Source organism: Phyllobates terribilis, unplaced genomic scaffold (genome assembly GCF_046119375.1).
Source record: "Phyllobates terribilis strain yellow unplaced genomic scaffold, ASM4611937v1 Scaffold_5__5_contigs__length_657084704, whole genome shotgun sequence".
NCBI classification, from domain to species: domain Eukaryota; kingdom Metazoa; phylum Chordata; class Amphibia; order Anura; family Dendrobatidae; genus Phyllobates; species Phyllobates terribilis.
The window spans coordinates 438,101,786-438,117,239 of record NW_027362765.1 but is presented as its reverse complement, the minus strand read 5'-3'; the positions used below and the strand labels follow the sequence as shown (position 1 = coordinate 438,117,239).

Here is a 15,454-nt window from a genome sequence, read left to right as displayed (position 1 = left end):
TGTACCCAGGTACTAAAGGCACAAAGAATTTCTTTTTGACCTCCTTCAAGATGGTAACCCATTTGAAAGAATGCTATTCCATATTAACGTATGTAGCAAAAAAGTATGCCGCTCAATGTATGCGTGTTTTCGACAACAGAAACTTATACAGTGGGCTATGGTACAGCTTCTGGCTCTTAATGTGATTCTTACAAAACCCAAGTTTACCAACAAGCCAAGTCCTGGGTTGTGGTGGCTATGAGAAGTGACTTGATGACTACTATCTCATCATCAAACTCACTGTTCTTCTAAACATAATACAATATAAATATAACTCCTGTGTTTCGGGGGTCCCAGAAACGCCCCATTGCATTCATCGCCTCAGGCTGTGGTTTCAGCATTAGATGAGGTGGCGAATAAGGATCTGACATTATGCATGAATCTTTAGCGTTCTGCAGGGATCTGCATTAATAAATTATAATAGGATGGCATCACTTTCACTAGTCTGACATCTTGTCTATCCCAATAAGTGAAAAGCAGGAAGACCAATTAGTATCTGGCAGAAAAGACCCACGACTGAAAGATAATCAATTCTATGGAGACCCGACCTGTCCTTCTCCCATTAATGTAGGATGCTGACAGTAAACAAAGTGTTCCCCTTGACCTTATGTGCAGTCACACTGGCTCTGTGCTAAGTGGTAATGCAGGCAATCGATAGATCCGAGCTGCTGGATGCCGCACACTGCTGCCAGCCTGCGCTGCTCATCCAGGTCTCACTTATATATAGGCATTACCTATATATACTGCTAATAACAGCTAAGTTCAGGGTGGCACTCAACGGAAAGGATTAAATAGTCATGAAAAGAGACCATCTTTGTCAACACTTTGCTTTCCGAATAGTGTGCTGATTTTTAACGATTTGATGTTTTCTTCTCCGTTTAGACTGAAAAGCTAAATCCAGAATTCTGTTTTGGAATCCGGTTACCATAGACAGCAGTGCATTATGGGAGTGCATATCTTCCATCCTCCTCCGATCTGGCGGCCAGCATGTGACTGCTACAGCCAATCAGTGGCCGTCACAGTCATATGGCACCATACATGACTGGCACCGCCACTGGGCCATGCTGCCGATAGTATGACACATGACAGCTGTGGCCACTGACTGGCTGCAGCGGTCACATGCTAAGCACATCAGAAGGGGGATAGAAGGTTTTTTTTTTTTTTTTCCCGTTTTATAAAATGTGCTGATTTTTTTTTTAAGGGATAATCCCTTTCAAAGCTATGCAAGAAATGTCGAGTTCCCTATCAGAAAAATTGAGTTTTGTTGCCAAATGTGGTCTGAAAACAACATGCTGAGAAAAGGTGGACCCTTTAAGTGTACACTGACTGTGACAGTTTACAAAATACATTTATGGATCCGTTATTTGTACATTTAAAACCTACTGGGGAAGTGGGGGAATTCATAAAGCAACTTATTCCAGAAAACTGGTGTTAAAAAGATGCAAAATTTTGCACAACATGGTGGCTGCACAAAAATGTTGTGACTTTTGCCTTTTTCCCCAGCTCAGCCATCGTGTGACCTAGCGCAGGACGAACGATGCATTATAATGTACGCCAGAAAAGTGGCTTAAAATTATAGCAGAAATGTGTTGCAGTCCACAAATAGTGTACATTTTCTGAATCTGATTCACGGGTGGTCAACAGACATGCAAAATTCATTGAAAGGTTAAAAAAAAATTGTCTCATTCGTTTATTCGGGGTAAAAAAAAAAAATCTACAAAAAAATTAGAGGGGTGGGGAATTCATCAAGACTGGCGTTTTATATACCACTGTTAATCCATAATCTGCTGTAGCAGGAAGCGCTAAAAGTTAAGTCCAAGTGGGTGTTATTAGATAGTTTTCACTGGGGGCGTGAACTTCTTCCCCCTCTATGATGCTGACCAATCATAAGCAGGCAGCTACATAGAAATGTAGAACGACCAGTGATGAGGTCATAGGGGGTCACATGACCAGAGACCACAGGTCCTGCCAGCTGGACTGTGCAGCCTAAATACTCACTGAAGATATATTACACCGCACAGAAGTTCTGGAAATATTAACTGTAGTTAATAGCTTCACATCTCTGTGCTGTGTAATATATCTCCAGTGCTCATCTAGACTGTACACTCTGGCTGCCATTAGGCAGATGATCCTGCTGACATCATCACAGGTCCCTTCTTCACTTCTATTTTGCTGCCTGCTTATAAATTGTCAGTGTCATAAAAGAGGCAGAAGTACCCCCCCCCTGTGAAAATTATCGAACAACTACTTAGACTTAAAGGGGTATTCCCATCTCCAAGATCCTATCGCAATATGTAGTAGGTGTAATAATAATAACAACATTAACAAATACCTCCACTTAGCAATGTAGTATATTTCTTCTGTCTCACTGTCGCTTACCCCATGTGCAGGACATTGCTGTCACGGGTGTGTCGCCACGAAGATCGTCACGATTACACAGCCTGACTTCTCGCAGCTGACTTTTTGGTGCTTTGTGTTTTTCGGCAGTGAGGGAGTTAATTCTCTCTCTCTCTGTGCTAGACGAGGTCCAGCCTCGCCCAGCTGCAATCAATGCTGCTGTAGTGAGACTCCTTCAAATGCCTGCTGGTCTGTTAGGGAAGTGTTGGTGAAAGCATTTCATGCAGACTAACAGAGCGGATCGTGGTATTTGGAGTTTCAGAGATAAGTGTATTTGGAGCGGTTTTTCCCTTCCTCGCTTTATCATTTATCTCCTTTCCCGTTGGTGTTCCCTCTGTTGTAGTTGTGTAGTTTTTGTATGCAAGGTGGTTTTGGTTTTTCCCTTGTACTGTCTCGTTCGTCTAAGTACTGTGTGTGGGCATATTATTACTTGTCCCCTTTTGTTGTGATCGGGGTCCTTCTCAGGACTAGATTACTTAGGTGCAGGGATCCTCAGGAGGTAGGGGTTACGCTGGCGGCCTGGACCTCTGTACCTTTAACAGTACCTCCAGGTTGAGGGATTAGTCAGGGCCCCAGCTTAGGGTCAGCTTAGGCCCCCTACCTCCAGTATACAGAGACAGCGCGACATTTTCACCGACCACTTCGTTTTTCTCCAGCTACCATGGATCCAGTAGCCGGTCTAGCTCGGCAGTTGCAGAGTTTGTCCATGGAGCTGGCGGACGTTAGGTCCAAGGTTTTGTATCCTCAGGAGCAAGCCGGACCAGAACCTAAAGTAGCTCTCCCTGACAGGTTCACTGGGGGGCGGGACAAGTTTTTTGTTTTCCGGGAGGCATGCAAGTTGTACTTTCGGCTGCGGCCTCGCTCATCGGGGAGTGAAGAACAAAGGGTGGGAATTGTCATCTCGCTCCTACAAGGGGACCCACAATCTTGGGCGTTCTCTCTTCCCCCGGGCTCCCCGGCTCTCCAGTCAGTGGATAGGTTTTTCGCTGCTCTGGGACTCGTATATGATGACCCAGATCGGATCTCCCTTGCTGAGTCTAAGTTACGTAGGATTCAGCAGGGAGATCGTCCGGCGGAGGAATTCTGTTCGGAGTTCCGTAGGTGGGCCACGGACACCCAGTGGAATGACCCAGCTCTTAGGAGCCAGTTTTGTCAAGGTTTATCCGACAAATTACAGGATGTGTTGGCACAGTATGACTCTCCCGTGTCACTGGAAGCCGCTATGGCCCTTGCTATTCGCGTTGACAGACGGCTTCGGGAGAGGTGCGGGATAACTCTACCCCCTGTGATGACTCCACCTCCTACAAGGTCCCCTCATATGGTGGTTCCCCTGGTCAGTCCAGAGGAGCCTATGCAATTAGGAGGGACATCATTTCGGGGGAGGGGACCGGTGGTGCGCCATAAGACAGGAAGGTGTTTCTTCTGCGGGAGAAAGGGACATTTTATTGGGGGGTGTCCATCCCGTCCCTTGCAGAGTGAAGAGTCGTCGGAAAACTGTTGATCCCAGGTTGTGTGGTGGACGGCAATCTGGGAGTAGGTATTTCGTCCCTAGGTTCGTCTCAGTTTCTCGTACCGGCGGAGGTGGTGGTGGGTACGAGAACTGAGAGGATATCTGTTCTTCTGGATAGTGGGGCCGGGGCTAATCTGGTTGATGCTCGGTTTGCCCGGGTTCAAGGTATGCGATTGAGTGAGTTGGCTAAACCCATCCCCATATTCTCGATCGATGCCAGGCCTCTCGGTCAGGGAAGTTTTTTGCAAGCTGTGCATGACGTAAAACTTCAAGTGGGGGCGATACATAAAGAACTGTTGTCTTGCTACGTGTTGGAGGGTCTTCCCACTCCTATAGTGTTGGGCCTTCCTTGGTTAACTAAGCATAACCCGGTTATTAATTGGCAAACCAGAGAGATAAGCCAATGGAGTAAATTCTGTAATAAAAACTGCATGAACACGGTCATCGGTGCGGTTACTCCTTGGGTCTTACCTCCATTTCTGGCGGACTTTGAGGATGTATTCTCGGAGAAAGGGTGTCAGGAACTACCTCCTCATCGCGAGTATGACTGTTCTGTAAAACTGCTCCCTGAGGCCAAGTTACCTAAAGCTAGGTTGTATAACCTTTCTGGTCCTGAGAGGCAGGCCATGAAGGATTATATTTCAGAAAGTCTGGCTAAGGGGCATATTAGACATTCATCTTCACCGGTGGCTGCGGGGTTCTTCTTTGTTAAGAAGAAAGATGGAGGCCTACGCCCTTGCCTGGATTTCCGTGAACTTAATCGGATTACGGTCCGAGATCCGTATCCGCTCCCACTTATTCCCGATCTCTTTAATCAGATCGTGGGCGCCAAATGGTTCTCTAAGTTGGATCTCAGGGGGGCATACAATCTGATTAGGATGAAGGAGGGGGATGAGTGGAAGACGGCGTTTAACACTCCGGAGGGGCATTATGAGAACCTTGTCATGCCATTCGGTCTGACTAATGCCCCGGCGGTGTTCCAACACTTTGTTAATGACATTTTTCGCCGCCTGGTGGGACAGTTTGTTGTCATATATCTGGATGATATCTTAATTTACTCGCCGGATCTGGTGTCTCATCAGGAGCACGTTAGGCAGGTGTTACAGATCTTGCGGGATAATAAACTGTATGCCAAATGGGAAAAGTGTGTGTTCGCCGTACAGGAACTCCAGTTTTTAGGCTTCCTGGTTTCAGCGTCCGGTTTTCGTATGGACCCTGGGAAAGTGCGGGCAGTTCTTGAGTGGGATCGGCCAGAGAATCTTAAGGCACTACAACGTTTCCTGGGGTTTGCTAATTATTACCGGAAGTTCATTCGTAATTTCTCGTCCATGGTTAAGCCTCTCACAGACATGACTAAAAAGGGGACGGATTTTTCTAGGTGGTCTGACAAGGCTTGTCAAGCATTCTCCTCCTTGAAAAAATGTTTTGCCTCGGCACCCATACTCATTCAACCTGATGCGTCACAGCCATTCATTGTAGAGGTAGACGCTTCCGAGGTAGGGGTGGGAGCAGTATTGTCACAAGCTTCGTCCCCTGGTAAGTGGCATCCATGCGCCTTTTTCTCTAAAAAATTGTCGTCCGCTGAGAGGAATTACGATGTCGGCAATAGGGAACTCTTGTCCATTAAGTTAGCTTTTGAGGAGTGGCGCCATTTTTTGGAGGGGGCAGTCCATCCGGTCACCGTCATCACCGATCACAAGAACCTGCTATATCTGGAGTCCGCGAAACGTCTGAATCCCAGACAAGCTAGGTGGTCATTGTTTTTTACCAGGTTTAATTTTGTCGTTACATATCGTCCTGGGTCAAAAAATGTAAAGGCGGATGCCTTATCTCGTAGTTTCCCTGGGGCCGGGAATACGGACGACCCGATTCCTATCCTTCAGGAGGGGGTGGTGGTTTCGGCAGTATGTTCTGAGCTGGAGGAGGAGGTATTGGAGGCTCAGGGGGACGCCCCTGTTGGACCTCCGGGGAGACTGTTTGTTCCAGATCAGTTGCGACAAAAGGTGATCGAGGCACACCATAACTCAGTTTTTGCAGGACACCCGGGGAGTAAAGCAACTGTGGATCTCCTCTCGCGTCGGTTTTGGTGGCCTAACTTACATAAGGAGGTGGTAACTTTTGTCGCGTCCTGTGGGGTTTGTGCGCGCTCTAAGACCTCACATACCCGTCCGTCTGGGGCCCTCTTACCTTTGAAGATCCCGGAGCGTCCTTGGACTCATCTGTCTATGGACTTTATTACGGACCTCCCTCCGTCTTCGGGTAAAACGGTCATACTCGTTGTAGTGGACAGGTTCAGCAAGATGGCACATTTTATCGCTCTTCCTGCTCTCCCTAATGCTAAAACTCTTGCGCAGGTGTTCATTGGGGAGATTGTGAGGCTTCACGGGGTACCCTCCGAGGTGGTGTCTGATCGGGGGTCTCAGTTTGTGTCCAAGTTCTGGAAGGCGTTTTGTGCACGGCGGGGGATGCATTTGTCGTTCTCATCGGCTTTTCATCCTCAGACCAATGGTCAGACGGAACGTATGAACCAGAGCTTGGAGACATATCTCCGGTGTTTTGTGTCAGAGAACCAGGAGGACTGGGCTTCTTTCTTACCTCTGGCAGAGTTTGCTCTTAATAATAGGCGGAGCGAGTCCACTGGTAAGTCCCCGTTTTTTGGGGCATATGGTTTTCACCTCCAGTTTTGTACTTTCAGTAGGGGGGGCTCTTCGGGGGTTCCTGAGGAGGAACGATTTTCCTCATCACTCGCTTCAGTATGGAGAGGGGTACTGAATAATCTGAGTACTATGGGGAACCGTTACAAACGTATGGCTGACAGGAGGAGAGTGTCTGGTCCGGACCTAAGTGTGAACGATCGGGTATGGTTGTCTACCAGGAATATAAAACTTAAGGTTCCCTCCTGAAAACTGGGTCCCAGGTTCATCGGGCCGTACAGAATCAGTTCTATTATTAATCCGGTGGCATTCCGTCTTGACCTCCCCCCTACGTTTAAAATTCACAACGTGTTCCACAGATCGTTGCTTAAGAGGTATGTGGCGCCGGTGGTACCGTCACCTTTACCTCCCCCTCCAGTGGTGGTCAATGGTAACTTGGAGTTCCAGGTATCGAGGGTCATCGATTCACGCTTTAATCGCCGGTCCCTTCAGTACCTGGTTCATTGGAAAGGGTATGGTCCTGAGGAGAGGATGTGGGTTCCTGCGTCGGATATTAACGCAGACCGATTAGTTCGGGCCTTCCACACGACTCACCCGGATAAACCTGGCCCTGAGGGTCCGGAGGCCCCTCGTAGAAGGGGGGGTACTGTCACGGGTGTGTCGCCACGAAGATCGTCACGATTACACAGCCTGACTTCTCGCAGCTGACTTTTTGGTGCTTTGTGTTTTTCGGCAGTGAGGGAGTTAATTCTCTCTCTCTCTGTGCTAGACGAGGTCCAGCCTCGCCCAGCTGCAATCAATGCTGCTGTAGTGAGACTCCTTCAAATGCCTGCTGGTCTGTTAGGGAAGTGTCGGTGAAAGCATTTCATGCAGACTAACAGAGCGGATCGTGGTATTTGGAGTTTCAGAGATAAGTGTATTTGGAGCGGTTTTTCCCTTCCTCGCTTTATCATTTATCTCCTTTCCCGTTGGTGTTCCCTCTGTTGTAGTTGTGTAGTTTTTGTATGCAAGGTGGTTTTGGTTTTTCCCTTGTACTGTCTCGTTCGTCTAAGTACTGTGTGTGGGCATATTATTACTTGTCCCCTTTTGTTGTGATCGGGGTCCTTCTCAGGACTAGATTACTTAGGTGCAGGGATCCTCAGGAGGTAGGGGTTACGCTGGCGGCCTGGACCTCTGTACCTTTAACAGTACCTCCAGGTTGAGGGATTAGTCAGGGCCCCAGCTTAGGGTCAGCTTAGGCCCCCTACCTCCAGTATACAGAGACAGCGTGACAATTGCAGGAGCTTGGTTATCCATGGGTATGACCACTAACAGCTAACTAACTGTCACTATATGAGTGGTCGTAACCATGGATACCTAAGCTCCTGCAATGCCCTGCACATGGGGTAAGCGACATAGCTTATCAGGAGAACTATACTATATTTCTAATTGGAGGTATCTGCTAATATTATTATTATACCCACTACATATTGGAATAGGAACTTGGAGATGGGAGTACCCCTTTAACTAAAGTTAACTCACTAGGTGCCAAATATTTGATTGCTAATATTTTCGCAATGGACATGCGAAATTGAAGAAAAAAAAAAACCAAGCAAACCATGTTTTATTCTGCTCTGCTGCCACTATTACACCGGTTGTCCAGTTCAACATGAAACATTTGGTGGAAGGTCCTCTATAATGAATTTGACGCATCCGACTCCAGCAAATTATAACTGGTGTATAAAACATCAGTCTTTATGAATTTCCTCCTACCACACTTTTTTTTTCTTTAGCCAGAATATCATTTTTTTTACTTACATATAAAAAGTACTGCATGACAATTAAGGTGACTTTTTGGGGACTAGCATTACTCAGCATCATCCTGATAGAAGCGCGTGTCACATCCCCATGCTGTGATGCATAACACAATTCTACCTACGCGGGGTTTTCAACAAGGAGCTGAGGCTACAGATCGCAGCCGTGTGACTATTGGCGAATAAACATGCCCATTTTTTAATATTTTACCTCTTCAAAAATTTTTAAATGACACTAATCTTCAATGTAAATTGTAATCAATATCTATCACGAGATGAATAATAAAGATACTAGATCCTGTAGGATATAATCAAAGTAGCCTAAGAAAGAACAAATGTTCTCAGTATGTACCAGCTTCTGAACTGGACGTGTCAAGCACACTTAGGCTCCAACAAAACAGATCCGCTCTGGGGCCTCGCCAGCGCCCGTAATTAAAAGTTATTTTAAAATTATTTTCTAATTGCAGTGGGAGTGTGATTCCTCATTCCTCTAATGCCTTTCACTCCCTCATCTGTTTCTCAGACCTCGGATGGTGTGATAATATACACATAAAGCTTGTGCTCGGCTGCAGAGAGACATCTTGGATTGTCAGATATTGTACTCACAAATCCCAGAAAACTGATGACTGCTCTACATGCAATTTTAATTGGGATTCGTGACCTGAATTCCCCATGTATGTGGGCCTAGGAGGGCTGAATGTAATTTAGAATGGAGCAGGAGGTAACTTCGTCCTGTGGTTGACCATATATTCGTAGCTTAGTCTAAGTTCACACTTCAGAGGTTCTTCACGAGTTTTTTTACTGGAAGAAAATGTGCAGGGTTCTGAAGTATCCCCTACTAGATGTCTACAAATGGGAGCTATCGGTTTAATTTGGAAATCAGTTGTGTCCAAACTCTTATTTGGTTACTGAAATATTGAACTTTTTATTATATGAATTTGATTTGAAGACCTGATGTCAAGGGAGTGTCAGAAGTGACAGTCACCCTGCCGTTGGTTGCAGGAGATCTCTTCGTTAGGCATTATAGACAACTTCTTAGAAGCTGTCTCTCTAGGACCCAGCGGCTACCTTCCTCTGGCTAATTAACACCCTGGCCTGGGTGTATAAATACCTGCTGTGTGCCAGAGGGAGGTGCCGGCGATACTCACATTTACCCCTTGTGAAGGTTCAGAGCAAGTGCATTACGTCTTCCTCTCTAGAGCTGTGAGGACGGGTGTTCATCTCTCTGAAGTCGACTAAAAGCTAAGCTATCTTCCCTTGTCTGTTCCCCCATTGTTGTCCTTAGCTGTCAGTGGGGATTGACTAGCGCTCATCTCCTTCCTTCCCTAGCCAGGGCCAAACGCCAGGGAAAGACAGGGTGAAGTTCGTGTGCAGCGTTTGGTGAAAAACCAATATAGGGACGTTAGTGGAGACAGGATGATATCAGATTAACCTAGAAGGTCTCCACTTCCCCCTTTCCCTAGTGTCTGGGATCCCTTTCCTTCTTCCCTTTGTGTTGCACTAGTCTTTCTCACACCTTGTGTTACACCCAAATTGTGTCCAACGGGGTCTAAACTTCCACATAATAATATTCTTAGATCATTTGCAGAAGGGGTTTTCCAGAATTTGGTAACACTGTGCCTCAAGTAAGGAATGTTATTAAGAAATTACTTTACATCCCTTGAAATCCCCTGCCAAATAGACGCCATCTGTCCAGTAGTCCTACTTGTGACTGAAGTGATGAAGTCACGTCCATCAGTAACTTGACTGCTGCAGTCAATCACTGCTCTCAGTGGTCACTTGCTGTACATATAAACGTCACTGCCAACGCCAGCTACCGGCAGTCAGATCATTGATGGAAGAGGCATCATTACTAAAGTTAGTTACAATCAGAGTGTCATTGCTAATTTCTTTATTTTATACCGTTCCCTACCTCAGGAGCAACTGTGTAAAATCCTTAAAAACTCCTTTAATGGGGTAGTCCAGTCATACCATATTGATGACTGGGTTATTTCATCAATAAAAGACTGGTGAGGGTCCGACACCTGGCACACCCATCAATCAGCTGATATTTGCTCCGGCGGCCACCAGATGTAAAAACTTTGAACGGAGTTGCACTTCACAGCTTAATTCAATGTGTAGCAGCAGCTGCCACGTGCTGCAGAACAGTTTCTGTTATGTAGTAGCCAGCGGCCACTACTCTATAAATGGAGCGGCGTAGTGCAGCTCCAAAGTATTTCCATCCGGCAGACAGCAGAGCAAATAAAAGCTGGTCAGTGGGGTTGCCGGGTGTCAGACCCCACCGATCTCATTGATCATCTATGCTGTGGATAGGTCATCTATATGCTATGACCAGATAACACTTTTAACTATTAAGGCTAAAGAACTATTGACAAAATAATGAAATTACATTCTATAGATCCATGCATCATCCAGACAATACCTTAAGCTTGTTCTTATGTCCCAACATCGAATGTAGGTATCGTAGCCACATGACAACAAAATGGATGGGGTTTCATAGCAGACATCCAAAACTCCAGCACCTCTTTTGAATTCAGTCCCAAGGCAGTTCATGAGCTGGCCACTACAATGAGACATGGTACAGATATTACAGCTATATACTTACATACAGTAGATATGTACAAAGAAAATTAACCCTGTGCAGACAGACTGGCAGAGCTAACCGACCATCGGGGCAAGGATAAGTTCAGTAGGGAACAGTGGTTCAGAGTCTTGGACTGATAATAACAGTTTCTGTGGCCACAAAAATCCTAAGGTGGGCTCAGTGTCAGATTGAGGTGGCAAGTGCCTACCAGTTACATTGACCCTAGGGGCCCACTGTTAAGTTACATGCAAATATTAAATTACCTTCACTCACAAATGTACATATTCCTCTATATAATAATAAACTAGGTAGTTTGTTGAATGAATGATAAGATGCTGCTATTTTCTGTACATAGTGAATCAAATGTATTGGGCCAAAAACTGCTCATGATGGGGGATAAGTGACTAACTCCTGCGGAGGGGCCCACCGGAGGATTCACATGTTGCCCTGTGGGCCAGTCCAAACCTGGGAGGGCTCATTATGTCCATAGTAGAGGATGGTGCCCACCTGAGCTGAGGCTCTACCACCTCTTTAGTGTATATGACCTTGCCTTTAAATAAATACATATATATGGCATGAATTTTAGGGTCCCTATAATAATAATAATATTTCAAAAGGCCTTACATAATGCCTCGTGTACATTACGGTCTGTGATCAATGTTGGAATAGAAATATTGGCTTCACTTTGAACATCCAAATAAAGCAGGAAAATGTTCATCACCAGCTAATCTAATCTCACCATGGATCATAAATCAATATCACCAGAGAATACATTTTCCTTTCTCAGATACTCGAAAGGTCAGTAATATTTATTAAACCAGATGCCTATATGTCTCATCTTTGGAACATATGCTTCTCATAGTGAAATGCTGTCTCAATCCTCTATGCCGGTCCCTGAAGCAGGTGTCTGAGGCAGCTTTCCAACTTTATGTTCTTAGGCAGCAACATTGCATATTAAAATGTGTATTTGCTCCAATACATCCTAGAACCTGCTGACGCTCGGACTCCCCAAGTAGAATTGGACCATTGTTCAGATTACAGTCATACATGCACAATATATTGAAGAACAAATCGTATTTTTAAGTACATATGGCCTCTTGTATCTCCATCCTTATCCTGTGGCAATAAGTCTTCTTACTATATCTTATTCTGTGCAATCATTACTTACAGTGATTTCAGCCAACGCTGTGCAAGTATTAAATACAAGTCTAAGTCATCCAAATGGTCCTGTCAGACATTAAACCCAACTCGTACAGTAATAAATCCAGGATACAGGTTATCACCCTCCCTTCTTACATACTGAATTATCACCATCTCTGGTGGTTCAGGGTGGTGATGACACTCATAATTTGGGTTTTAGGATAAAAGAGGAGTAAATATTTTCTTTTCCTGCCGGCCTATGGCAATGCCCCCTTCCTTGATTGTTTAGGGTAGTGGTGGTTTCCACAACTCCCATGTGGGAACTGAAGTTTTGCAAAGGCCGAAAGTCATAGGTTGGAGTCCACAGCTATAGGGGATCAATGACACATCTGATGTATTAAAGCACCCACTAGATTAATCATCCGTGTAGATCTTATAGTTCAGTGCTCCTCAATGCAAAAGGAAAGGACTGGTTGTTAGGTAATAACATTTTAACAGAAGGGATCATCACTTTTGTTAGACAAGCCTATCTTTGGCTTCACCAATCTCTGGTTTATCCACATAATTTACTTTTTCTGTTATTACAAATGTTATACTGATTTCTGGAGGTAAATGACAGATACATCGAGAAAATTAATTTAATTTTGGCTTCAATTTCGATAAGTGGTGAGGCCTTGGCACGTTGTGGATGAGGAGGCTTCATTAAAAGAGACTGGGGAATGCACAACCTGACAAAACTGGCTTGGGGAGTGGTACGTTTTTGATGTTCTTTAAATCCCTGTGTAGGCAGCACGGTGGCTCAGTGGTTAGCACTGCAGCCTTGCAGCGCTGGGGTCCTGGGTTCACATCCCACCAAGGACAACATCTGCAAGGAGTTTGTATGTTCTCCCTGTGTTCGGTGGGTTTCCTCCGGGTTCTCCGGTTTCTCCTTACACTCCAAATACATACCGATAGGGAATTTATACTGGGGGACAGCGATGATGATATCTGTAAAGTGCTGTGGAATTAATGGCGCTACATAAGTGACTAAAATAAATAAATGACACATGCTTTTAGACCCGGAGTTTTATCCAGATTGATTCATTAAGACCTTTTTGTGACATTTCTATCAAATTGTCTGATCCTGTTTGGCGCTCCAGACATCAGGTGGACGCACAGTCTTACATTCTTCTCTAGTTTATGGGGTCTATGAAAGGTTTTGCCGTTTTTGCATTCGCCTCATGAGTGAAAGTTTCAACGGTCGAACCCTCACCTGTCATGGTTTAATGAGATACGGTTGATGTGCCATAAATGACTTTTAAGTTTTATTTGGCCTTTGAAAGAGGTATAATCTGTGTCACTAGGAGTGAAAAAGCTTGTACACTCCTGTCCTTTGGAGATGCCACCGTTTATGCTATACATCTTTACAGGTGTAGCTTAATAACCAAATATACAAAAAGTACAAATGGACCAAAGTACAAATGAATAAACCATATACATAGATCCATATTTGTCTTTATTTAGACACATTCAATAAATCCTATAAATAAAAAAAGTCATTAAAGTTTCACCTTCCATTAGAATAAAACGATTTAAGAGCTTCAAGGCTTGAAAATAAGCAGCCACTTCAATAAAGTGTAGTTGACTGCTTCTTTACAATCCACTCTTGTGAAGGGCATTATTTAGGGAGTGAGCTACCATTCATTACAATATGCTGGAATGTATCAGATGGGTAATCTCATCTGCCCATTATTAGCACTGCATAGTTACTACAGAAAACTAATCATGGCCGGGTAATCCCTGGGAACGGCGTCTAAATGACCTGCTTAGGGGAAAATTAAGCCAAATAACGGAATATCATAATCTTCTACTTGGCTCGATAATTTAACTGCTCCTCTTGTGCCCGGCATAATGGAAGGAAAGCACCTGCTCTTTAAGTAAGTTACAAACGATATACACTAAGTCAAGAGAATGGAGTCTGACGTGAGACTCATGCGTTGGACTCCATTATTTTGTCGCTCTCTGCTCCTTGATCCAGTGTCACAGATCTGAGGCACCATCTGTAATCTGGGCTAAAACCTTGTTGGGGGATAAAGACCACACAAAAGGAGAAATAGAGTCCTAGGAGATGTTAAAATAAGTAAACACCTTTGTGTCAGCGAAATAGCTGATAAAGCAGATTAGCGTCTGGTGCGCTGGAGTTCCCAGATCAGAAGGCGAAGTCCTGTCCGATCTTTGTAGCCAGCACGCTTCTGTGATCACAGCTCTGGCGGCATGCTGGGGCCGGCCCGTTTCCCCCAGTGGCTCTCCAAAGAGCAGATTATGTAGAATAACAATTTCATTGTGGATGTGTAATTCCCTCCGTGACCGTGACTGTGGGCAACAACATCGACCCTTGATGCCTCGTCCCTACCAACCATTTACACCGGCTTGACGGCCCTAGCAACAGCCTCCCATGAGATCATCATGGGCAAGCTTTAACATCAAGTGCATGAACTAATCCCCCAAACCTGGACGCAGGGGTTCTAGTTATTGGACTTTACACTTTCTCAGGGCGTTGGATGTTTAAACATCAGCAAGATGGTTTGCTTCTGGGGCTTCTGAAACCATTACTTTTTTTTCTGTATGAGATATATGCAAAATGAATGCCTTTAGTTTTTAACTTGTTCAGATATTAAGAAATAATATTTTATCCTGCATAATCAACTACCAGAATTTTTAACAAATTGCACAATTGTTACTCCACCCGTGTATATACGTTGTACATTAGATTATGAATATAATACATATAGAGGCTAGACTATATCAGACTGGAAAATGTCAGGTGAATTTAGATTTCCCCATTCCCGATGTAATGTATTACAATCAGTTTACGTAACGAAAAAAGTATGAGACTGGTGCCTTATGTGATTTTTTTTCCCCGACACAATCTATTGATCTGTGGGGTAAAACCTGCCTGAGACCTACAACATTAACATTGGTCCATTTGTTCAGAAACACAAACCAAAAATGCTCTAGTGTGAACTTAGGCTGGCAATAAAAACCGGAAGCGATGGCATTAAGGTAAAGGCCACTGATACCCAGGCTGGCAATAAAAACCGGAAGAGATTGCATTAAGGTAAAGGCTGCTGATACCCAGGCTGGCAATAAAAACCGGAAGCGATGGCATTAAGGTAAAGGCCACTGATACCCAGGCTGGCAATAAAAACCGGAAGAGATTGCATTAAGGTAAAGGCTGCTGATACCCAGGCTGGCAATAAAAACCGGAAGCGATGGCATTAAGGTAAAGGCCGCTGATACCCAGGCTGGCAATAAAAACCGGAAGCGATGGCATTAAGGTAAAGGCCGCTGATACCCC

At 44.8% G+C, this 15,454-nt stretch overlaps 1 protein-coding gene across 1 annotated transcript in view; it reads right to left on the bottom strand.

The window, feature by feature from the left end:
* The window catches only part of FBXW4 (F-box and WD repeat domain containing 4), a 216,438-nt gene that overhangs the window by 7,578 nt on the left and 193,406 nt on the right, over positions 1 to 15,454 (bottom strand). The window contains exon 7 of the mRNA XM_073685282.1: positions 10,816 to 10,956. Coding sequence (XP_073541383.1) covers positions 10,816 to 10,956 — 141 coding nt within the window. The remainder of the gene's footprint in view (positions 1 to 10,815; positions 10,957 to 15,454) is intronic.